The sequence below is a fragment of the Castor canadensis genome, chromosome 4 (genome assembly GCF_047511655.1).
Source record: "Castor canadensis chromosome 4, mCasCan1.hap1v2, whole genome shotgun sequence".
NCBI classification, from domain to species: domain Eukaryota; kingdom Metazoa; phylum Chordata; class Mammalia; order Rodentia; family Castoridae; genus Castor; species Castor canadensis.
The window spans coordinates 56407515-56434466 of NC_133389.1; the positions used below are offsets into that span (position 1 = coordinate 56407515).

Below are 26952 nucleotides of genomic sequence, written 5' to 3' on the forward strand. Positions count from 1 at the left end.
CACTCTAAGCTACCCTGTCTCAAAATTTAAAAAAAAAATAATAATGATAATTAAAAAATAATAAAACAGGTGATGTCAGTTTATTCCATGTATTTTATACTGTATTGGAACCTAGCATACACTTTTATGGACTCATATACTTCATTAAAACCTAAACTGTGTAAGTAACCCTATTTCCTCAAATATGCAAATCTATATATCTAAATGGAGTACATATCAACTCTTTAAAAAAAATACAAGCAAGAATGCCTCATTACTACTTCAGCAGTGATCCCAGACAGACTCCTAGAAAACTTTTGACCCTATCCTTGAGATTTCTCAACTGAGGTATAGCTCAGTGGTGGAATTCTTGCCTAGCATGTGCAAGGCCCTAGGTTCAATCCCCAGAACCAAACAATGAAAAAACATCTAGAGAGAATTCTCCCTCATTGCAGTATGGATATTGGAGAACATTTAGTTGTACCTCACTTTTTACCCAAATACAACTGCAAACCACTTATTAACTTAAATTTCTTGACAGTCATCCTAAAGGTTAAACCAGTAAAAGTTGTTCTTGCCATCTGAGCTATTACGTCAAGTGACAATGGGTAGAGAAGCACTTTGGAAACCATATAAAGTGCTGTTTTTGATTTTTGAGAGTTACCAGAGTATTCAGCTTCAACAGATTCTGATCCTCAGCTTTTTGAGTCTGCAAACTTAATTTTTTTAATCTATAAAATCAAAATTGGGTTAGAGGCATGATGGCTCAAGTGGTATAGCTCCTGCCTAGGAAGCTCTGACTTCCAAAAACAAAATCAAAATTGCGCAAGCGTAAGGAAACTTTTAGCAAATTCATAAGAAACTAATCTGAAGTAGAATGAAATGTATTATTTTACCATCAGTGGTAAACCTTTCCAGTTACAGGAAACTCATACTTCCTATTTAGGGTATCACTTCCTTATCAACCAAGCAATATAAAGGTTGCTTAGTAAGCAGAGAATTAGTGCAAAGGGAATTGGTTTGTCTTAAGGGATATTTACTTCATCTGTGTTGTGGAAAAGTCTGATATTAGTCTTCTAATAAAATACACATTCTCAGTGACCAAAATACCTCATGATTACAAAATACAGTGTTACTTTCTCTTGGATATATATATATAAAGAACTCTAAAACTCTATTGTTTAAATCCCTACTTACCATGACATTTTTTAGGCTGAAGTTACAATGTAGTTATAGCCTTTAATTAATTATATTCTGGTTTTCATGATTAGGCCCTGTCAGTTTAATTGGACTTAAATGATCAGCAATTCATTTAAATTTTTTATAAGGTATAGTATTCCTAAATGTGGTTAAGTTCATATATTTTATGTTGAATTATATTTGTTAATAATCTCTTTTGCTTTTTGACCTCAAAATTCTGAAATAATTTATTTCTATTTTTGAGTTACCACCTTTATCCTAATTTAAGTATTATTTTCATCCCCATTATTCATATTGGAAAAGTACAGACTAAGTAAGTCTGTATAGCATAATTAATAATATAGGTTTATGTCTCTTATCCATAGAAATTTATATAACTGTTTAGTATTTCTGATTTCATTTTTATTCAAATTTAAATTTCCACTCAGAAAAGTGAAACAGACTAAATAGAGAATCATGACTCTGTTTTGAATTTGTTTAACTCAATCAGTTGTTTTTGGACTACACCATAAAATGCTATGAGAGTTTCATGACTGGTGCTGATAACTTTGAAGACAAGAATGCAGAGTTGCAGTCAAAGCTGAGTAAGTATTCTCATTCCCAGTGTGCTTCCTTTTGGTCATTTAACTGCTCTTGGAGTGGTAGCTTATTTTGCCATGTCTAAAGTTTATGATCACTACTTGAATATGTTTACCTACAGATTTTTGTCTTCATAGTTTCTTTGATGGAGAGCAATAGTGGTTAAATAGAAAGAATACTAGTGTTGGAGTCAGATCTGAGTCATAACTCCTTACCAGCTTTATGAACTTAACAAAATACCTGACCTCTGTGACAAAGCTTTGCAGGATTAGATGGCAGTGTAATAAAATACCAAACACACTACTGGGAGCAAAGATGATTAGCAAATGTTATTTCTCTTGGGGAATAATGTCCCTGTTATGTCCTTGCTTTACTGTTTGAGAAATTAAAACACTAATTAGTTAAAAGACCTAAGGTCTCTTTCAAAAATTCCAGAAAGTTAACAGGCCATTATATTTCCAAATTATTTGTTTCACTGAAGTATTATCTAATATCATTCCAGATTTACTGGCTAACTCTAAAATGACCCAATATTATTATGTTATATTGTTCCTTGTATTAATAAAATTGCCTTGTATATAAAAATGTCAAGTTGGTAAAACAGATTTAAGATGTATGAACTGCTCTTCCAAAGACAGTGCAGTCATTCAAAACAGAATATCACCTTGACACTCATGGCACAAAAGGTGAAAAAGCGTTCCCTTTGTTCTCCTGGAAATATGCCTTCCTTAAGAGTAAGTAACCCAGGATAATTTCAGCTGTTCACCTGGGAAAGGGAGCAGGATAAATAATGCCTCAACAGAGGAAAGTTTCTAATGATCTAATACAGAAAACATTTAGTGAGTTACTTAATATTTCTGTTAATGAATTAGAATATAAATGCGTTCTTTCATTCAAACAAGTTTTTATTGCATGACTCCTTTGTTTTTAGCCATCATTTAGGTACCAAAGATATAGTAATGAATAAGAGATAAAATCTTTGCTTTTCTGAGTTTACATCCTAATATATAGGAAAGGCCAATCATGAAATGAGCAAGAGGAATAGAAAGTGCAGTGGAGTAAAGAAAAAGATTTGCTATTTTACAAAGAGTAGTGTTTACCTCATTAACACTGTTTTGAGCTGAGACCAGAAAGAAGTGAGCAGAGTGCAATGGTGAAAATATAGGAAAGAATGTTGTGGACTGATTCTTACGAAGTTTTTGGGTTTTGTCTCTAGAGGATTTATATAATGTAGATGCTTTCAAGTTGGAATCATTAGCAGCAAAAAACAAAGCACTGAATGAACAGATTGCAAGATTAGAACAAGAAAGAGAAAAAGAACCGGTTAGTAAACATGGTTATATATTTACTTGACAGCTCTGTGCACTCTTTGGTCTCCTTAAAGAATACTACATGTCTTTATCAAAAAATTTTTAAATAGGATTAACAAATTAAGCTTCTTAAAAGTTAAATTTTTTGCATAAGATAGAAATCCCAGTGAAAACATGTTTGTTATCTGTGGAGCTTTGTTTTCCCTTGTGGTCCATCAGTCTTGGACTAATGGTGCTGAGAATATGATGAAAGATTCCTGCCTATTTACATAAGACCAAAAGTATCTTTTGAAAAAGGTCCCCAAGGTCTATACCTCAAGAGAGCACTATTCGCAACAAGCCTGAGTTTTCATAGTTAGTGAAAAAGAGATGGTAATAAATGGGCTTATATAATGTATTATATCCTAAGTGTTTTCTAAAAACTGATAGCTGGGCACTGGTGGCTTATGTCTGTAATCCTAGCTACTTGGGAGACTGAGATTGGGAAGATGGCTGTTTGAGGCCAGTTGGGGCAAACAGTTCATGGGACCCCCATTTTCAAAATAACCAGAGCAAAACAGACTGGAGGTGTGGCTCGAGAGTACCTGCTTTACAAGCTTAAAGCCCTGAGTTTGAACCCCAGTCCCACCATAAAACAAATAAATAAAACTAAGTGATAATATCAATATCTTAATTAAAATGCTTATGTTTTTTACTATGACCCTTGTTTTTATCTATATCAAACTGACTTTTTGAAAAGTCTACCTCATTAAGTAGGTAATAATAAAGATAGTACTTCTTTTAGTTCTTTTGACTCCTAAAAATGAAAGGAAAATACTAATTTATCTTTCTCTAAGATAATTTTAAATAAAGTATGGAATGATTATTGATGAGAATGACTCACTTATACTTTCCTCTTAAAGAATCGTCTAGAGTCACTAAGAAAACTGAAAACTTCGTTACAAGCAGATGTCCAAAAATATCAGGCATACATGAGCAACTTGGAGTCTCATTCAGCCATTCTGGACCAGAAATTGAATGGTCTTGATGAAGAAATTGCTAGAGTGGGTAAGTATCTAAAAGAGATCATTCAAACTGGCATGTTGATCTTTGTGGGTCTGTCTCATATACAAATAGCTGTGTTATCCATATCTTTTTTCCTTCTATGATAAATTTCTATAGAAAGTTACCAAGTTTTCAATGCTTTCTATGTTAGTTTAGATGGACTCTCATGGACTTTTTGCCCTGGCTGGCCTCAAATCATGATCTTCCCAATCTCTACTTCCTGAGTAGCTAGGATTATAGACTTGAACCACCACACACAGCTAATTCTATAAGTATTCTGACTTAATCACTTAAAGCCAATTTGGGTCAAGACTGAATAAGACATAGTTAAACTACAGATATATGTTGTGAATGTTTTGTGTAGATATGTAATAAATGCATAAAGTCTTACTTAAACCAGCTGGGTTGTTTGGGTTTTTTGTGTGTTTGTTTGTTTGTTTTCAGTGGGAGGGGAGGGCGTCAATATTGGGATTTGAACTTAAGTCCTCAAAATTTTATTTTAAGCTTGGATGTGGAGTTTCCCGTGTTTGTATTGTTGTTGTTGTTGTTGTTGTTTGGCAGTAGTGGGGCTTGAACTCAGGGCCTCACACTTTCTAGGCACGTGCTCTACTGCTTGAGCTACTCCACCTGTCCAGCTTCCCCAACTCTTATGCTGCAAATAGGCTATGACAGAGCCAATATATTGATCCTCTCAGCACTCAGGATGATTTTCTTTGCCCAGCTGGTCATCCTCATTTATTTTAGCCTGCTCTAAAAAATACTATCATATTTTATATAAGGCATGAGTTTCAGAAGACTGGAAAACACCTTAGGTAATAGTTATGCAAAAAAACACTACTAAAATAAATACTTAATATCTTATTTATTTTGATGAGTGTTTTGTGGAAAATTCATTTCTGAATTATTCAGAGAATCATGCAGGAGTATTGAAAGTATTTAAATGAATATTAACAAAGTGTCCCTCTTAAGTATAAGAATTCTTAATTATAATTATTCTGGATGAGACACATTTTCATGTAGTTCTTTCTGAAAACCATAGTAAGGCTAATAGGGAAGTAAGATACAAATGTAAAACTTTATTATCTTCTATAACGTTATCAACAAAGTAAGTCAAACAGAATTATACTCCTAAAAAGAAAAATACATATATATGTATGTATGTATGTATGTATAAGTTAGATTTTTAGACATCAGCATTATTAAATAGTGGTACCAGTTTCTTGGGAGAAATTGAAGAGACTAATTTTTTTTTCTAATACAGAACTAGAATGTGAAACAATAAAACAAGAGAATGCACGACTACAGAATATTGTTGATAACCAGAAGTACTCAGTTGCAGACATTGAGAGAATAAATCATGAAAAAAATGAATTGCAACAGACCATTAACAAATTAACCAAAGACCTGGAAGCTGAACAACAGCAGTTGTGGAATGAGGAGCTAAAGTATGCCAGAGGCAAAGAGGCGGTAAGTCATACCTCTTCCAGAGTGGCAATTCACCAGAGCTGACCTTTGTAAAGGTCTGTTCCATCCACGAACTCAGTGGGCAGAATAAATTTGCTAAAGAGTTAAATTTTCTAGCATTGACATTTAGCATGACTAAAACACACTCATCCCTTTGTGCCAACTTAGTAACATTTAAAGTAAACTTCATTTTATAATAATTATAAGCAAAAAAGTTTTTAAGGACATGAAAATAATTTTCATAAATCCCATCTCTTTTATTGTGTAGAAGAAGAAATGAACCTCTCCATGTATGTATTCACTACTCAGACATTTATGTAGCACCCATTGTGTGCTGCCTAGCATGCTGAGTATAGAGGAAATAAAGATAACAAGACATAGACTCTACTGTTAGGAAACTTCCAACCTGGGGCTGGCAATATTGTTCAAGTGGTAAAGCATCTGCTTCGCAGAATTCCAGTACAACCAAAATAAAAGAAAGGAAAGAAACTTCCAATCTCATATTTATCTTCTACCATGCAAATATCTCGTAGATATTTACACAAGGTACTGAGGAAGTATATAGTACACCTAACCCAGATTTAATGTGCATGGCATATGGAAAGGGGTGAGGTGGTTTTTTAGAAAAGGCAACCTTGGAGATGTGAAATGTGCAACTGAATTAGGAAGTACAAGGAAGAGTTAGCATGAGAAGGGTGAGAAGATTAGCAAGAAAGGAGTGTATGGGAAACCTCAGAGTAAGCACCTAATGTGTGAGTCTTTCAAGTGGCTGGATTTAAGAGCAAGGGATTGGGGGCTATGCAGCAAGAAATGAGGCTTCAAATATTAGTATAGAGGACTGGAGGCTTCGCTCAAGCAGTAAAGCACCTTCCTAGCAAGCTTAAAGCCCTGAGTTCAAACCTAGGACCACAAAAAGACAAAGAAAAAAGATTAGCATAGGTAAAATGGTGAAGACCTTTTTCTTGCTTACAAGTATGGATATTATCATAAAAGCTCTAAGAAGGCCTTAAAATTTTTAAACAGGGTTGGGTGTGGTGGTGCACAACTGTAATCCCAGCCACTCAGGAGGCAGAGATCGGAAAGATCATGGTTCAAAGCCAGCATGAGCAAAAAAATTAGTGTGAACCCCATCTTAATCAGTATGCTAGACATAGTGGTGTGCTTCTGTGACCCCAGGTACACAGGAGGCATAAATAAGAGGATCACAGTCTAGGCTGGCCCAGGAAAAAATGCAAGACCCTATTTGAAAAATAATTTGAGCTGCGAGCCAGTGGCTCACACCTGTAATCCTAGCTGCTTCAGAGGCTGTGATCTGGAGGATCACTGTTTGAGGCCAACCCACGCAAATACTTTGAGAGACCTCCACCTCCAAAATAACTGGAGCAAATGAACTAGAGGTGTGGCTCAAGCGGTAGAACACCTGCTTTGCAAGTATGAAGCCCTGAGTTCTATCCCTGGTCCTACCAAAAAGGAAAAATAGGTAAAGCAAAAAGGGCTGAAGGTATGGTTCAATACCTGCCTAGCAAGTGTTAGGGGTAAGGCCCTGAGTTTAAACCCCAGTACCACCACCAAAAAAAAACCATAAATGTGATCAGAAAGATGGTATTTTGACAATACAAAAAAAAACCATGTTGGAAGGAAGCAAAACAGTTGGATAAGGATCTTCAAAGGCAGTAATATGGTGAGAAATATAAACTGGATTTATGTATTGTTAAAAGTAATTCTAAGTAGTCAGTCAGAAGTGGGGAGGGACATGTGCCAATGGGGGCATCCAGGTGAAAGTGTGTACTAGCCTATTGTATAAAAAATAGCATAAAAAAGAAGAGTCAAATTACTCAACTTAATTTTATAGTTAGCACATTAGCAGTTTAGCCAACATTGATAAAGTGGACTTTCTGACCATATGCTTTTCTAGATAACATATATTCGTATTTTGTAGGCAATACTTTATAAATGTTCTGTACTGCTGCATTACTTAATTTACATACACTGTTTACTATTTTTAAATGTATCCTATCAAATAGCTCCAGTTATCCTTTTTTAACAAAAAGTTAGTTGGGGAATGTAGCTCAATGGTAGAATGCTTGCCTTGCTTGCTTGCACAAGGCCTTGGATTTGACCTCCAACACCAAAAGGAAAAAACAAAACAAAACTTCTCTGACACATACCTAATGCTTTATATGTTGAGCCAGCCATGGTGGCACACATCTGTAATCCCAGCACTCGAAAGACTGAGGCAGGGGACTTATGAGCTGAGGCCATCCTAGAGTACATAATGAAAATCTGTCTGAGGAAGGGAAGGAGGAAGGGAGGTAGGGAGGGGAAAAAAAGGAAAGGAAGGAAGGGGAGGGAAGAACATGGGTTTAAAAGACTTTTTAATGCCCATTTAGAAAAAAATAGAAATTAAAGAGTTTCAGACTTAAGTTTTAGGTTAAAGTTTTTCACCCTTTGTATTTTCAGTTACAATGTTTGTTTACTGGTAGATGTAATTCTAAATCTTGAGAAAAATTTAACCTCTAACTTTTGCTCCAAAAGTAATGACTCTATCCTGTTACCTCGAGCACTTTCCTTACAGTATTTATTACATATATATTTATCATCATTGTTAAAATGAAAAAAAAAAAAGTTGTTCACAGAGCAGCTGTCTTAGCCCAAGAGGACAATAATAGTTTTCTGTTCTGACCACATTATAAACTACATTTTAGGCGTAATGCAAAAGCAGTTCCCTAATCATTCAGGTGTTACCTATTCTGCATTATTAAAAGTATGTATTCTGTATATCTACATGTGTGATTCTTAATCTGCAATGAGCAGTTCAGAATAAGCAATAAGCATTACTGCCTTTCTTGGTCCTGTTTTACCATAATTCTGCTTTTTACCTTAGCCATCTCTGTTCCCTCATTTCCCCAGCCCTTGTGGGTTAACTCTGTCCCCATGTTTCAAGGAGAAGAAAAATACACTTTTATAATAGAAACAGGGGTTGGGGATATAGATCATTGGTACAACACATGCTCAGCCTGCTCAGGGTCCTGGGTTCAATCCCCAACAACAAATAGCCTCTGGTGGGGAGCCCAAAGTCTTTTAATCTAGAATTTGGTAATCCTGAGTTTTTGCCCAGGATTTGCTTCTTTAGAAAATGAAATGTAGTTAGACTAAATTGATAAATCTGAAATGAGTTCCTTCAGTCCGTGTACCTTATTTCAAACATTGTATGAGAAAGGGAAAGTTATGAGTCTCTAGACTAGATAAACTCTAACAAACTAAAATTAGTTATAGCAAAAAGAATAACATTTTTTTTATTTGAATGGCCACGCTGTAAGGAAAAACAGATCTGGGAAGCAGTGGCCTGGAGATGGGCCATAGTAGGGCTGTGGACAGAGTGCTGGCTGCCTGAGAGTTGAGTATGGGCATTGTGAAAAGAGGCCAGCAGGACACAAAAGAACAAAATAAATGTTTCATCTATCATCTTTTCTCCTGACTATTAGTTTTTAATTCCACATGTCAACTCTAATGGTAGGTACCTTCCAGAGATCTTTTGAGGTAAACATTGGAGCTGTATATCTAGATTCATTGGGGAAAAGTGGGATGAGTTTACACTGTGGGAATTGGTTATGGGAAAGAGAAGCTAGAGACAAATGAGCCACATATTCACTGTCCCCGCAGTTAAGCACATTAAGTGCATGAGCTCTTGGAAGTTATTTTCATTAGATTTTTTTTAAAAAGAAGGGCTAGGACATGGCTCAAGTGGTAGATCACCTACCCAGCAAGCATGAGGCCCTGAGTTCAAACCCCAGTACCACCAAAAAAGAAAACATTAGTGAAAAGCAGAGAAAACTCTTCCTATTACCACTTCAGTATAAGGATCAGTATAAGGACAAACAGACCTCTGTACTTTAAAGGTCTGTAGAGACCGATGTTACAGTACAATAATTGAGATGATTTCCTGATTTATTAATAGAAAAACCTTAAATTCAATATAAGTAGTACTGCTCTTGATATTTCATGTATTTTTTTGGAAATTAAGTATATGTCAATGTGTGCTCTTGCCATTACAATCCTTCATTCATAGTATTCATTTTCATGAATGGATAATAGCAATGAAAATTCAGTAGGTATTAAATAGAGCAATATAAAAATGAGTTCCTAGCATATGCAAGTTTATTTATTCAATCTAATATTAAACATTTGCTAAATGCCAAGCACTGTTCTAGGTATAAGGGATATAGTTGTTTTCATGGATAGCTTTCATTCAAGTAGTGGAGGTGAACAAATATGTCAGGTAGTGATAAGTGCTATGAAGAAAAGTACAAGTAAAGGTTGAGAAAAATTAGGAAGCAGCCAGGTGTGGTGGCACATATCTATAATCCCAGTTACTTGGGAGGTGGAGTCAGGAGGATTGAGGTTAAGTCCAGCCCAGAAGTGAGACCCCATTTAAAAACAACCCAAGCATGATGTATACACCTGTGATCCCAGCTCCTCTGAAGGCACTTAGGAGGCCAGCTCAGGCAAAATCTCAAGAACTTACCAGAGCAACATGGTACTATTGGCTCACACCTGTAATCCTAGCTACTTCGGAGGCAGAGATCAGGAGGATCACAGTTCAAGGTCACCCTAAGGCAAATAGTTCACAAGACCCTATCTCAAAAATACTCAGCACAAAAAAGGGCTAGCAGAATCGTTTAAGTGATAAACTGCTTGCCTATCAACTGTGAGGCCCTGAGTTCAAACCCCAGTACCACCAAAAAAGAGAGAGAGAGAGAGAGAGAAAGAAGAGAAGAGAAGAGAAGAGAAGGAAGAAGAACCTATCTGAAAAAAACACTAAAAGCAAAAGGACTGGGGTCATAACTCAAGTGGTACATGTGTTTGCCTAACAAGCACTATGCCTGATTTCAAGCATCAGTGCTGCAAAAAAGAAAGAAAAGAAAAATTGTCTTTGTCATAATTTGATCAGAGCCTGAAGGAAGGAAAGAGAATAGGAAATGTGAACTGTCTTACTGAAATATTTTTATCTGTACAGTTAACATAACATTTTGAAATATAAATCATTATATTACACTTATACTGAATAAATGAAATGTTTTAATTTGTACATTTTCAAAACAGATTTGTTTTTGTTTCATAACTTTCATGATATTTAAGAAAGTAAATTTTAACTAATATGAAAATATGGACTGTTATTCTAAACTGTTTATCAGATAAAAAAAGCAGTAGTATTTTACTTGGCAATCAATGATAGACAAATTATTCTATAAATTTAGTGTAAATAAAACCTTTTATTCTACATATATTTTAAAACTGACTAGCCTAAAAATAAACATAACATTTTATATAAAATTGCAGAAATGCCAATTAAAAACCATATGGAATGGAGCTATTTTATTTTTAACATTTCTTTTTGTGTTTTCTTCTTACCAGATTGAAACACAGTTAGCCGAGTATCACAAATTGGCTAGAAAACTGAAACTTATCCCTAAAGGTGCTGAGAATTCCAAAGGTTATGACTTTGAAATTAAGTTTAATCCTGAAGCTGGTGCCAACTGCCTTGTCAAATACCGGGCTCAAGTTTATGTAAGTAAATTGTATGATTGGTACCTGTAAGAGGTCAAACTTCAGTATGTTCTTCACTCAGGGCTAAACAAAGAAGTAAGACGCCAAACCTCTTTGTATTCCTTCTGAGTAATAAAAATCTTGTCTCATACCTATTCAAATTATAAAGCCTTCTTTTTTTCCTTCTTTACCTACTTTATCTATTCAACTATCCAGTAAGAAATGTGATTGCAGATAAAACAGACACCAGGACTACAGACAAACATGACTTAACCTTTTCTCTCAAGTTGCTCCTAGTCCCCTGAGGGAAGAAAGACATGAATAAATGCCAAATATATGCTTTATCACAAGTCTTTACACAGTATACTAATAAGATCATTTCTTCCTAGATATCAGGAAACACTACACAAAATATCTTTATCTTGAAAGAGGGAATATTTATGGGTAGGTCTGTGGAAAATGTTGTAGGCACAAGGATACACATGAAGATAAAAAATGTTGCTTAGCATTAAGAAACATGACAGGGAGCTGGAGGTTTAGCTCAAGTGTAGAGCACCTGCCTAGCAAGTGTGAGGCCCTAAGTACAAACCCTACTACCACCCAAAAAGAAAAAAAAAAAATGGCTGGCAGAGTGTCTCAGTGGTAGAGTGCTTGCCTAACAAACATGCACTCTGAATTCAAACCACAGTACCACCAAAAAAAATAAAATACCGTTATAAGCCAGGCCCATCCCTCCATACAAAAGACTTGTGCCAGTACACTGCCTTTTTAAAACTCAGTTTTTGATCATGCAGGTGATAAGACATAGGAATTTATTTGGTAAATATTTTACAAGCAGGCTGGGTCCTGGTGGCTCACACCTGTAATCCTAGCGACTTGGGAGGCTGAGATCAGGAGGATCACAGTTAAAAGCCAGCCTGAACAAAAAGTCATGAGACCTTCTCTGAACCAATAATTGGGCATGGTGACTTGTACCTGTCATCCCAGCTACACAGGAAGCTAAGATCAGGAGGGTCGCAGTTCCAAGCAGCCCGGGCAAAAAAAGTTCTCTAGATGCCCCCTTCCATAACTGCAGTTCAGAGGAGACAGGTAGGAGGATCATAATCCAAGGCCAACCCAGGCAAAAAACACAAGACCCTATCTGAAAAATTAACTAAAGCAAAAAGGGCTGAGGCATGGTAAAGCATAAAGCCCTTAGTTCAAACCCAAAAAACGAAGAAAAACACCATCAGTCAACAATGGGAAATCTGTGCCTAGTTGTGAAATATGACCACAGACTAATTTTTGTAGAAAATTTTAAATTGCTCTATTGTAACTTCTAAATTATTCATAGATTTTAATATTTTAGTGCCTCCACCAAAATGCCTATTTTCAAAATACTTAGTTTTGAATAGAATATAAATTAAAGTCAAAAACTCTATATTTTTCCCCTGAGAATAATTCACTTATTCAAGATATATTTATTAGGTCTATATTATGTTCCAGACTATCTACATGCTGGAGATTAAAATGCCCAGATACAACACTTACTGTTGGTGGGCAGACATTGCTTCAATCAAGCTATCCTCACTTTCAGTAGGAAAAAAAATGTATCCAGTAAACATTTGGTTGCTTACTGAATTATTTCTCGTCAATAGTTGGAAAACTAGATAGAAGATCAATTTCTATCAGTAAGTAAACAGGTAACCTGGCAGACAGAGTTTACTCACCAGTGTTTTGAATATTTTAACATTGCTGGTATAAGAAAATAATTACCTGGATCAGATTCCTTAGAAAAGATTATCCAGAGCCAGGCATGGTGGTTAACATCTATAATCCCAGTAATCAGGCAGAGGCAGGAGGATCCCAAGTTCAAGGGCCAGCCTGAGCTGCATAGTATGACCCTGTCTCCAAGAAAAAAATTATCCCATGCAAAAAGAATGCATATGGTTAGAAAAGGAGAAATTTTGCTTTCATCTCTAGAAATAATTTTACATAACAGTGAAACAATAAAAGTAGAACTAGCTGGTATGGTGGCATGCACCTGTAGTCCCAGCTACTTTGGAGGATGAGGGAAGAGGATGGCCTGAGTCCAGGAGTTTGAGGCCAGACCACGCAACATTGTAAAACCTCATAGAAATAGAATCAGTAAGGTGCAACACTAAGTTCTATACATTTGAGAAGTTCTTAAAGATTCAAGAAGTTATTCCATCTTTCCAAAAAGAACAGGTCAGAGCTGGGGTTGTAGTTCAGTGGTAGAATGCATGCTTTATGCATATGAAGTTTTGGGCTTGATCCCAGCACAAAAAAAGGGAGAAGGAGAGATAAAGGAGAGCAGTGGAGGGGGTGAATTCAAGTATGATATATTTGATACATTGTAAGAACTTGTAAATGCCACAGTGTACCCCCACCCAGAACAACAGTGAAATAAAATAAGGAAAAGGGACTGGTCAAAATAAAAACTCAACAATAACTTCAGCAGACCTATTTAAAACATAAGGTTATTGGGGACTTTCTTTTATGTTAATGAGAAGTTTTGGAACTAGAGGTGATGTCACACAACATTGTGACTGTGCTAAATGCTACTAAATTGCATGCTTTAAAAGATTTAGTTTTAGGTCAACTTTTTTTTAACCTAACTATTTCAGCTTAATCATTTTCAAGTGTGGATTTCACCTCAGTAAAAGCACAATGAAAAATAAGTGCAATGTTGGAATAAAATCAGTAGAACAGAAGATAAACATAAATATAACCAGAGAATTATAAGACTAAATAGTTGAAAAGGATTAAAAGAAACTGGGCATGGTGGGGTACTTCTGTAATCTGAGTACTAGGGAAGTGGAAGGCAGAGGATCAAGACTTTGAGCCAGCCTGGACTACGTGGAGAGACCCTATCTGGTGGAAAAAAAAAAAAATGAAGTTATATATTTATAGAAATTACATAAAAAATAGTTTCTCTTGTCAATGGCATGTTAGATTCAAAATGTTAGGACTTAGCCAGTCACTGGTGGCTCACGCCTATAATCCTAGCTACTCAGGAGGATCACAGCACAAGGGCCAGCCTGGGCAAATAGTTCGAGAGACCATATCTTGAAAAAACCCAATACAAAAAAAGGTTGGTGGAGTGGTTCAAGGTGTATGCCTGAGTTCAAGCCTCAGTACTGAAAAAAAAAAAAAGTTATGGCTTAACTTTTTTTCTCCAAAACAGACTTGTATCACAGTACTTAGCTATCTCCTCATGAGATAAGTTTTGTGAGTAAACATCATATGTCACATTCCTATGTATATTATAGGTACCTCTGAAGGAACTCCTGAATGAAAATGAAGAGGAAATTAATAAAGCTCTAAATAAAAAAATGAGTTTGGAAGATACTTTAGAACAGGTAAGTAAAGAAACATAGAGTCATTAAAAGTTCAGGTAAGGTTTTTCAAACCTAAAATTAAGTATTATTTGTGGTTTCTGATTGCTAAGGAATTAATTTTTAATAAAATTATAAAAAAAGAAAAGTTGGATATGACCTTGACAGAAATATTTGAAGTTTGTAAGCTTCACACATCACTATGATGAACTCTGGTATGAAACTAAAATTCCCTGTTTTATATATATATATATATCTAATTTGTTTCTTTACCTTGGCATAGCTTGATATCTTTTAAGACCTATATCTCTAAAAGGATATGATTAAATTCAATAACCTGGACTTGCAGAATGGCTCAAGTGTGCTTTTCATGCATATGTTAAAACCCCAGAACTACCAAAAAAAAAAAAAAAGAAAAAACAACCTTTAAATATTGTTATAGTTATTAAGAAAAGTTAAAAAGCTATTTCTCAAATACACTCACACAGTATGATTTATATGATGCCGAACAATTAAAGGAAGCCCCTAGTTAATTCAACTGTTCTGCCTGGGATTTCAAGATATAAGCTGAAATTTTGTCTTTTCTCACTATAGAAACTAATTTTTTCTCATCTCAAAACCTATGCATTCCATAAATGATTATCTGATAGAAAGACATTTTTTAAATATTAATGAAGACTTCCTAGTCTGGAAGTAAAACTCAAGTGGTAGAATACCTACCTAGCAAGCAGGGAGCCCTGAGTTCAAACTCCAGTACCACCAAAAAAAAAGACTTACTTAATTAGAATTCTTCCATTCCTCAAAAATAGTAGAAGCCAGGTGTGCTAACACATGCCTATAATGCCAGCACTCAGGAGGAGTGCAAGTTCCAGGCCACTTTTGGCTGCATAGTGAGACCCTGTGTCCAAACACAAAGAGGGGGACAGGAAAACATAAAATGAGAAGTGGACATTAATTATAGAGATAGTGTACATTTCACTGAAGTGATGTAGTATAAACAAAAATCTATCTTTAAAAAAGTTAATGAGCCAGGCATGGTAGCATAGCATACATTCAGGAAGTAGAAGCTGGAAGATTGCAAGTTCGAGGCCAGCCTGGACTACATAGCAAAATCAAAACCAAATTGTGCAGCATTGGCAGTAGAGAGGTGAGCATAGCTACCTTCCAAAAAAATATTGATAAAATGGATTATAACTTGCACAGTAGAAATCCCAAAAGCGAGGCTAGGCACAATTGCTTACATTTGTAATGCCAGCTACTCAGGAGTCAGAGATCAGGAGGATTATAGTTTTAGGCCCACACAGGCAATGAGACTCCCATCTCATCCAGTACGGTGGCATGTGCTGACGTGTAGTCTCAGCTACTCTGGAAACATAAATAGGAGGTTCACGGTCCAGGCCAGCGCAGGCAAAAACTCAACACCCTATTTAAAGGCAAAAAGGGCTGGGAGGTGTCTTGCAAGTGGTAGAGCACCTACCTACCAAGCATGAAGCCCTGAGTTTAAACCCCAGTACCAACAAAAAAAAAAAAAAAACCTCAACAATAACTTTTTTAAAAAGTCAAAATAGATAACCAGTACTGCAGTATGTATATAACTTGTTAAAACTTCTTTGACATCTTAACCAAAGTTTTATTCCCCAAGCTGAATACAATGAAAACAGAAAGAAAGAGAAGTGTGAGAACTCTGAAAGAAGAAGTTCAAAAGCTGGATGATCTTTACCAACAAAAAGTTAAGGTAAGAACTTTGGCCAGTTTGTTCAGATTAGCCAAAGCTTTGTCATGACTGATTGACTAAGCACATATTCTGACATCAAAACTGAAATCTTAGCTGGGCATGACTCATGACTGTAATCCCAGCTACTCAGAAGGCAGAAATTAGCAGAATCACAGTTCAAGACCAGCCCAGCAAAAACTTAGTGAGACCCCCATCTCAACATAAAAGGTAGACATGGAATTTTCACATAAAAGTCCTTGTACTACTAATGAATCCTAAATTTAAAAAAATAATTCTGGATGCAGTGGCACACACCTATCATCCCAGCTATGTGGGGAGCATAGGTAGGATCAAAATCCAGGCAAAAAACACAAGGCCCTATCTAAAAATAACTAAAACCAAAAAAGGACTGAGGATGTAGCTCAAATGGTAAAGCACCTGCCTACCAGTGCAAGGGCCTGAGTTCAATCCCTGGTACCACATACACATACAACACACACACACAAATTGAAGTCTTAGCCAGGTGTAGTGGTTCACCCCTATAATCCCAGCCTCAGCTATATAGTGAGGCCCTGACTCAAAAATGAAACAACAACAAAAACGTATTAGCTAAGAATGTGAAATGTGAGGCATTTGGTAATCATTTTATCATATATGCTCTGACAGCATTTGAGTTTATTCTCTGAAGCACTTAAATGAAAGACTTACGTATATACCTCATCTTCAGAAACATAGAAATTGAATTTGTACTATGTACTTTACCTGGACATAGTAATAGCTCTGTGAAATTATAACCTAGATAATTCATGCTCATGGAAAATATTTAATCAAAGTATCAAAATTTCAAGTCAGACTTGGATGTACTATTGAACAAATGCTACACAGGCCTCTTGAAAAGGTCGCATTTGTGTTTGTAGTCTAGAATTCCCAGCAGAGTGTTTTCCGGTTTCCTAGGTGGAAAGCAGTAAGCATCCTGAGAATACAAATGATGCAATCTGATGTTCGCCTGAATGCTTTTTACATAATTTTTTAATCCACCTCGAGTATATGGGATATCAATATCAAAAAAAAAATCATAACCATGTCTTTCTCCTGGTAGGAAGCTGAAGAAGAGGATGAAAAATGTGCCAATGAGCTTGAGTCCTTGGAGAAACACAAGCACCTGCTGGAGAGCGCTGTGAATGAGGGCCTCAGTGAAGCTATGAATGAATTAGATGCAGTTCAGCGGGAGTAAGTTCACCTCGCCAGCATATAAATGTTTATTTTCAGATTAGTTATTTAAAATTTCTATAAAACTTGCTCTAATTTTTTCCTTTAATTTCTATTATAAAGTTATCTAGAATAGAGAAAGTAATGGGTAGAACTTCAGCAAAACAAATTAAAATTTGAGACACACCCTGTTATTCGTTGCCCACCTAGAAATCATTCATTTCAGATCTAATTAAAAAGTGGCTTTTAATTTCTAGAAACAGCATAACATTTTAAATCAGTTCACCTAACTTTGGCTGTTTGTTTAGCAAGTTTTTATAAATCCCAACCAAGCTTTTCATATTTGTAGTTGTATTTCCTAGAAATTCAGTACATTGCATAGTACAATGCAGTTCTACTGTAAATCATGCAGTCTGGTGTAATACAACATATGCTTTACTATTAAACACCATTCTGTGCAAAATAATGTAATAAAAATCATAGGACCAAGCCAAGCATGATCTCACATACCTGTAGTTGTAGCACTTGGGCAACTAAGTCAGGAGGATCATGAGTTCAAGGCCAGCCTGGACTACATAGCAGTGAGACTCTGTTTCAAAAAAATTCACAGGACTTCGTCACGTATGGTGGCACACACTTGTAATTCTAGCTCTCAGAAGGTTGAGGCAAGGCCAATCTGGTCTATGTAAGGAGACTCTGCCTCAGAAAACCAACAAAAATAAAAATTTAAAAAGTCACAGGACCTATTGGAAAATTGGTATTGGGGTAAAATACTCAAAAACTCCCTCAGGACTTAGCATAGTGGTACACATCTATAATCCCAGCTTCTCAGGAGGCCAAAGCAGGAGCATTGCAAGTTCAAGACCTGCTTATGTTACATAGTCAGTTCAACGCTAGCCTGGGCAACTTAGCAAGACTCTATCTCAACATAAAATTTTTTTTAAAAGACTGAGTGGTAAAGTGCTTGCCTAGTATATGGAAGGCCCTAGAATCAATCCAAAAATTAGTAAGTTCCATCAGTCAATGACACATGTAAACAAATGATGAGAACCTAATAAAAACAACTGTACACGTGTTAAATGGTCAAGAAATCCATAAATTCTACAATATATATGGGCCCAGACTCGATCTTAAAAAGTTTTGCAATTTGCTTTGGGAAGTAGACATTAAGAAGGTTGCACCTCATGAGTTGTAAAAGAGGAAGGTTTATTTGAAGTAGGGTAGAAGATTGTAACACCACTTGTGGATGCTTGTGGTCACATATGCAGTGAACTGAAGCAGCTGACCTCTGTGTACTTGTGTGTGTTGTGTGTATTTTGTGTGTGAATTCAGCTGGGTGCAATTTTCTACATTCAAGTATCTCTCAAGGAGAAAATTGACATGAGCAAACATGAAATTTGCATTATGCTCAGATTACTGTGTTATGTTCATATTGCTACCTGATTTTTAAAACTTCTATGGGGGAGTAAAATGATCAAAGTTCCTTATGTATGCATATATGGAAATGTCATGCTGAAACCCCTTACTATATGTACAATTTAGAATATGCCAATGAAGAGGTGAACTCAACTATGATATATTTGCTCTATTGTAAGAACTTTTGTAAATGCCACAATATAACCCCAGCACAAAAATAAAAAAAATAGAATATGCCAATGAAAAGGAAAAAAAAATTAAGCTTACATATTTTAGCCACAGTATGTAAGTATAACTAAAAATAGTAACATCCTTTCTTTAAAGAATGTTTTGCCTTTGTGTAAATAGTCTGTTGTGTGACCTATATAAAATCAACATACTAAAAAATAAAAATAAATTAAACATTTGGAAACTCAAAACACTGCTGGATATGGTGGTACAAGCCTTTAATCCCAGCAGAGGCAAGACGTTCAATGAGTCAAGGCTTGCCTGGTCCACATAGGGACATCCTGCCTCAAAACAAAAACTGAATAATCAATCCATGTCCTTCTACCATGTACATTTATATGAATGCAGTACACAGTTTGAGAAAGTCACACCCCTTCATTTCTTTATCTCTAGTCTGGGGATTGAAAACTCAATTAAGGGTTATTTGGCCTACAGTTTGTTTTGAATTTAAATACCTAAAGGTAAGACTGATACTCCCCATTCTCAAATTTTCAATCTTGCTTCTAAAAGAAGTTTTCTCTATAGTCCCTTTGGAGACTCGGGTAAGAACAGGGTTGCAGGGTACAGCTCAGTGTTGAAACACATGCCTGGCATACAGGAGGCTTTGGATTCGATCCCCAGTGCAATGGAGGACAGGGTGGATGGCATTCTAGGTTAAAGCATGAGGTTTTGGTGCTGTTTGGTTTTGTTGCTTGCAAAGGAACTTTGAAAATGTTTTTTATTTCTATTTTAATGGTTGATAACTAGAGTCTATGAATTGCACGTGTAGCAAGCAACATACAGACCAATCACAGCTTGGTTTTATTGGATATGGAAATAGGAAGTGAGCTAACTAGACCTATTTTGTAGACACCTTAACCAAGAGTTTTTATTCCACAGGTACCAACTAGTTGTGCAGACTACAACTGAAGAAAGACGAAAAGTGGGAAATAACTTGCAGCGTCTTTTAGAGATGGTTGCTACACATGTAGGGTCTGTGGAGGTAAGTGTGAGGCCTTTCCTACATTCAAAGAAAGGTTTTAAAACTTGGATGTATTTCTGCTTTGTTTCTGTAGTAATTAAATGACAAATTTTATTTCTATTGAAACTAATTAGTAAAAATTTATGAGAAGAATCCTGACTAGTGGCGTGGCAAGGAGATATAGGGGACCACTTGCACATTTTTTATAAATAATTTGCTTTGTTCACATAAATAACAGAGAATGATATTTTTCATCAGCTGTCTAATGGTATTTTCCCAGGTCATGTTCTACATGCTGAAAACATAGTAGATTTAAGATTTCATTAATATTAAAATGAAAGCATATATCTCACAACAAGTGATTTTCCTTTCTATAATTTCATATAAACACAAAGTATTTCTGAAACATGATGTTTATTTACCCTATCCCCACTTTTCATATAGGTTGAAAGTTCAACAGTTGGGATGGGACTTGGTGATATAGTTCTTGCCTAAAAAAATAAGAAAGTTCAACAATAAAAATCTACTCCTCTAACCTGCTATATATAGCCCTAAAAGCTAAGATAAATTATTCAACTATAAAATTCCTAAGTGATTTGTTAGGTGATAATATAGTTCCAGCTAAGAATAGCTTGAGAAAAAATAGTGATTATATCACATTACTAGGCTTCCATGTGTTGGAAGCATGAGCATGTGTACTTCCTATCATCCCTCCTGAGAGACTGCTGCTCTGTTGTTCCCAGTGCTCTTCACTGCTTAGTGGTAAGAACTAAGAAAAGCATCCCAGGTACTCTGTCAGAAAACCTGGACTCTACCCTGATGTTGCTATTTCAATCACTTAGGGGCTTTATAATCTTGTATGAATCCTTTTCAGCCGGTATTGTTCATCCAAACCATAGATCAGTGAATATTTTCTCATTCTCCAAAAGATGGTGTATAATAATTTCATTCTAGATGCTTTCCTTCATAGCGTAATACTGAGAAGGGCGCTTGTTGTCTCATTTCACTTCTTTTAGTTTTTGGTGTCTTCATCATAAAGTGGGGATTGTTCTAAACAATTGCCAACATCCTTAATGCCTCCAACATGCTATGATTTGTAACTATTAGTGTGTCCGCAGTGTTAATCCAATAGTAACATCACCAGAGACTTGTGTGAAATGTAACCACAACTACTAAAGCTTTAATCAGTTGACATAAAGTTAGATATGAAAAATCTTAATTGTGGATTACTGTTTTAGTTCATTTCTGTACAATTCATTGTTCAAGAAAATCAGACTAAATTCAGCATATATCTACTGAGCATTTACTTTGCAGTATGCAAAATCCATGATTTGTCAATATAAAATGTTTAATAACTTAAAGTAGTGAAGTCTAAAAGAAGCATAGAAAGTCAAGCCTAAGGTGAAGAAATTTTATAATGAGTAGTGAAGTTGAACTGAAGAAAACAAGATTTAGACCTAATGGTAACCCTAAGTGACATATTTTTCTTGTGAAACGAAGTGTTTGACTAGCTCCTCTTGGAGTCCTGCACAGGTCCGATATGTGGCTTAATATTCTAGACCTGGGATCAGCACACTACAGCCTGTCGGCCAAATTGTGGCTACAGCCTGCTTTTGTGAATAGTCTTACACAGCCACCTCATTTGTTTTCATACTTCTATAGCTGTTTTCATACTGCAATGGCAAGGCAGAGACATTGTGATGAAAACCATATGGCCCAGCAAGCCCCAAAATATTTCTTACTTAACCCTTTTCAGACAAACGTTTGCTAACTCTTCTAGATTCCTATTTCCCTGAAGGACACAAAACCTTTTTTTTTCTCTCTGTTTACTTACACATTGCAACAATTATTATAAAGCTATAGTAACTAGCACATTGTAGTATTGATGCACACAGACTAATCTCTGTGATTGAGAGTCTAGAAATAGGTGCATGTGCATAGAGTTGAAACTGATATGTGAGTGAAGCAGTATTTCAGAACAGCAGGGGCATGAATTGTTCTGTTAATGAAGTTAGATCCCTATCTTAAACTCCACTTGGAAGTAAGCCAGTTTTAGGTGAATGAAGAATTTAATGTGAAGCTAGAGGTGTAGCCCAGTGGTAGAATGCAGGCACCCTATGCGCAAGGCCCTGGGTTCAGCACTAGCACCAAAAAGGAGAAAAGCTTAAATTCAACTCTTAAAATTAGTGTCTTATCTATACCAAATGACATAGAAAGAGAATGACAGCTGTAAGCTGGCAGGAGAGAGCTAAAACACAACTGAGACTGATGATACCTGGAATCCCAGCACTCCAGACACTGAAGCAGGAGGATTGTACATTCAAAGCCAAACTGGGACTACATAGTAAGACCTTGTCTCAAAAAAAAGAAAGGAAAGAAATATGTACCACAACTGAAAAAGTATTAACATCCAGATATGTAATGACCTTCAAAAAATAAAAGTGGGCAAGAGACTTGGATGGAAATTTCACAAAAGAGCAAATGGGACTATAAACACAGCAAAAGATATACCCATACTCCACACTCAAAATTAAGGTTTGATAACACCACATGTGGAGAGATGGAAGTTCTCATTTACTGCTTGCTGGTGATTGTATAAATTGATTTAACAGTGTTAGAACACAATATAGCAATCCCTCATAAAACTAAAAAAGCACGTATCTATGCAGTTCTACCCTAGGTATGTGCCCTAAAGAAATTTTTGCACTGTGTGTGAGGGAATTATACTGGGTTAAATAATGTAGCCCAAAATTCATGTCTATCCAGAATCTCAGAATTTAGAAAATGTATCCAGTTAAGATGAGATCATCACCTATCACCATAACTATCCACTCTTTATCAACACTACTGTGAAAACACTCAGTAATATTTGTTTCTTTGTGTCTTTTTTTCTGAATGAGGGCTTGCTGTCAGGTAAAACCTATGTTAACTAGATATATATGCTTTTTTTTTTTGGTGGTACTAGGGTTTGAACTGAAGGCCTTGCACATACTAGACAGTCACTCTGCCACTTGAGCCATGATATATACGCTTTTTTAAAAAAATGGTGATTAGGGTAGGTTCTAAATCCACTGATTGACATTTTTTTTTGGTTGGGGGTACTTCAGTAAAAGCTTACTTAGTAAAGCAGGGAGAAAGGCGCACCCCCATAACATGCAGGAAGTGTGAGCAAGAGGAGCCTGTCATCCTCATAAGAAGGCCATGTAAAGAAAGAGGCAGAGTTTAGAGTGATGCAGCTACAATCTAAGGTGCACCAAGGATTGCCGGGGACCACCAAAAGCTAGAAAAAGGCAAGGAAGGATTCTTCCCTACAGCCTTCAGAGAGAGCATGGCCCTGCTTACAGAACCTCTCAACTATGAGACAAAAAGTCTCTGTTGCTTTTAAACCACCTAGTTTGTGATAATTTCTTATGATATCAATATTTGAAGTAGCAAAAAGGTAAGTAACATAGTACATTAGCTGGGTGCCAGTGGCTCATGCGTATAATCCTAGCTACTAAGGAGGCAGGGATCAGTAGGATCTTGGTTCAAGGCCAGCCTGGGCAAATAGTTCACAAGACCCTGTCTCAAAAATACCCAACACAAAACAGGGCTGATGGAGTGGCTCATGTGGCAGAACACGTACCTAGCAAACGTGAGGCCCTGAGTTCAAATCCCAGTGCCACAAAAAAAAAACCAGCATCCTGGAATTAAAGTGTCTTTAGGGAGGTGGAATGTATTCAGCCTGCCATAACTGGAAAAAAACAAAATCCATTAACAATAAAATAGATAAGTAAATATTGACCTACTTATTCCAGAATACTATACTATACAGCAATATACAAATGAACTGCAACTATCTGCATTAGCATGAGTCAATATTTAAATACCAGAGGAGAAAACTGTCAGAACACTATGTTTAATATCATTCAATAAATACCAAAATTAAAGCCAGGTACCACTAAACCAACACAGTTGTACACTGCACAATGATGGGGGGACATTGTGAGAAATGAGTTGTTAGGTAATTTTGCTGTTTCATAACCATGATAGAGTATCTTTACACAAATTTAAGATGTCATTAGACAATATAATACTATGAGACCATCCTCGTGTGCAGTCTGTCATTGACCAAAACGTCATTGTTTCACATGACCATACAGTGGAGATTTCTCTCATTTTCTTTCTCTCTCTCTCTCTCTCTCTCTCTCTCTCTCTCTCTCTCTGTGTGTGTGTGTGGGTGGGTGGGTGGGTGGGTGTGGGTGTTAAAAAATAAACCATAACACCATTCAGGCAAGTAGTTGCCTCTGGGGAAGAAAAGAGGGGGCACCATTACAGCAAGACAAAAAGGGCCTACAGACACAAGAATATTCTTTTTATTTTTTAACTAACAAGCATTACTCCTGTTTGTAAAGTTTGCACATTAAACAAAATTAGTTTCCTTACATTAATAATTGCTAATTGTTTCCACTAGAAACATCTTGAGGAGCAGATTGCTAAAGCTGACAGGGAGTATGAAGAATGCATGTCCGAAGATCTCTTGGAAAATATTAGAGAGATTACAGAAAAGTACAAGAAGAATGCTGCTCTACTGAAAGCGTCTGAGAAATGAAGATTGTTGTTGATTATCTTGTATCTTCTAGAAGTCTAGTTCATTAGCTGATATATGTATAACTTGAAATTATGATAATTTGTTAGATTATTACTTTTAAATGTAAAAGACAGTTTAATATATATAAGTGCAGTTAATAAAATTAGAAAAGTGTGGTGTTTTTTCTCCCATTTCTTTGCCTAATTTCAGATGGTGATAAGGTTGGTAGTGTGGTCTAAACCAGAAGTTAATAAACTACCATGTGAGCCACATTAGACACATTCACTTGCATGTTGTCTGTGACTGCCTTCACATGATAATGGCAGAGTTGAGTGTATGCAAGAGACCATGTGGCCTGCAAAGCTAGAAATGTTTACTCTCAGGTGCTTTATAGAAAAAGATTGCTCATCACTTGTATATATTGTACAAATACTGGCTAGTTTGAAAACTTTAATGCTAAACTTTGTTTTTTGGCAGTACTGGGATTTGAACTTGACCTTGCACTTGGTAGGCAAGCAGCTTTACCACTTGAGCCATGTCCCAGTCCCAATTTTAAATCTTCTTAATAATGTTGGATATATAGTCCAGTCCTCTCCTGACCTAGAGCCCTGTAGATTTCCAAGAAGCTAGAGTTCTCTCTGGCTTCATGCTTTCTTTACAAATGGATATGGAATGTGAAAATCACAGAAAACAAAATAATTTAGCTCAAACCCTCACATCAGAGATGAGAGTTCATTCCTAGAGAAGTTGTGGCTTACCTCAGTCACATCTGATAGTAGTGATAAAAGCAATATTAGAACATGGAACAAGTGTGAAATCCTGAATTTAGCCAGAAGAGTCATGAAATGTGAATATTCAGAATAGTGAGAAAGTCATGTTAAAATGTGAGGTTTTTAAACAGATCTCAATTGTTAGGAAACTTCTCCTCAGTTTAACTTTCTGTTCTTTCCATACTATTCTAACTCTAATACAAGTCAGACTGAAGGACATGATAGAGAGGTGAGCAATATAGTATACTATAGGAACTATAGTTAATATATGGAATTATTAACATGGCTTTGTGAAGAAGAGAGTATTCAGCCTGAGGATGAAATGAACAAAAAAAGGCCATAGTTGGGGGTAACTAATAGAATATGACATGATTAAGTTACCAGTTTACTCGAGAATCTTGACTTGTGGCATCCAATAGAACATTCACTAGAAATGGTCTATCTGCACAATCCAATATGGTAATAGCCCCAAGTAGCAACTGTGCACTTGAATGACATGACAAAAGAGACTCAAAAGCTTTGCCACTCAAAACCCAGTGTACAAACTCAACACCATCACCTGTGGACCTGTTAGAAATGCAGATCTTGGAGCCAGCATGGCGGTGCAAACTGTAATCCTAGCACTCAGAAATTTGAGGCAAGAGAATCAGAAGTTTGAGACCAACATGGGTTACATAGTTGAGACCCTGTCTCAAAAAAAAGGCCTGGCACCACTGGTTCATGCCTATAAGCCTAGCTACTCAGGAGGCTGAGATCAGGAGGACTGAGGTTCAAAGCCAGCCCCAGACAAATAGGTCACAAAATCCTACCTCAAAAACATCACAAAAAAGGGCTGGTGGAATGGCTCAAACAGTAAGAGCACCCGCCTAGCAAGTGTGAGGCCCTAAGTTTAAACCCCCATGTTGCCAAAAAAAAAAAAAAACCGAAAGAAATACAGACTCTTGACCCTTTCCAAACCTACTGAACCAGAATCTACACTTTTTATAACATTAACATAAAAAAAGTTTTCATAAGTTTTGACATATACCTGTAAAACTATCATCATAATCAAACATTTCTATCTTCACCAGAAGTTTTCTTATTGCTCTTTTCAGTCTTTTACCCATATGGACACCCTGCCCTGCCCCACACCAACACTCAGGCAAGTGCTGATCTTTCCGTTACTATATATCAACCATAATTTGTGTTTTCTAGAATTTTGCATAAATAGCTAATACAGTGCATGCATTTTGGGGTGTTTTCTTTTGAGATGGGGATCTTGCTATGATGCCCAGGCTAGGCTTGAACTCTTGAACTCGAGATCTCCTGCCTCAGCCTCAGTTCATAGCTGGGACTGCGAACACATGCTGCTGCACCTAGCTTATACAGTTTCCTATAGGTTCTTTAACTCAAGTGTTTGGGATCCATACACATTCTGGGTATCAAGTTGCTCATTTTTACTAGCAAATAATATTCCATTATACGAATACACTTGGGTTTATTTATCCATTCACCTGTTGATGATCATTGGGTTGTACTGTATTTCAGATGTAGTTTGAGTATCCCCAAAGGCTTCAAGTGTTGAAACTTAATCTCCATTTTGTGGTTATTAAGAGAGTGGAAACTTAATCCAACTACAGTGTT

General features: G+C 36.3%; 1 protein-coding gene across 1 annotated transcript in view; it reads left to right on the top strand.

Moving 5' to 3' along the window:
• The window catches only part of Ndc80 (NDC80 kinetochore complex component), a 39604-nt gene extending 14872 nt beyond the window's left edge, over positions 1-24732 (top strand). Inside the window, exons 8-17 of the mRNA XM_020152172.2 lie at positions 1670-1763; positions 2975-3081; positions 3971-4115; positions 5374-5579; positions 10992-11144; positions 14396-14485; positions 16104-16196; positions 17275-17405; positions 19908-20010; positions 24443-24732. Coding sequence (XP_020007761.1) covers positions 1670-1763; positions 2975-3081; positions 3971-4115; positions 5374-5579; positions 10992-11144; positions 14396-14485; positions 16104-16196; positions 17275-17405; positions 19908-20010; positions 24443-24580 — 1260 coding nt within the window. The 3' untranslated portion in view covers positions 24581-24732. The remainder of the gene's footprint in view (positions 1-1669; positions 1764-2974; positions 3082-3970; positions 4116-5373; positions 5580-10991; positions 11145-14395; positions 14486-16103; positions 16197-17274; positions 17406-19907; positions 20011-24442) is intronic.
• Positions 24733-26952: the final 2220 nt, after the last annotated feature.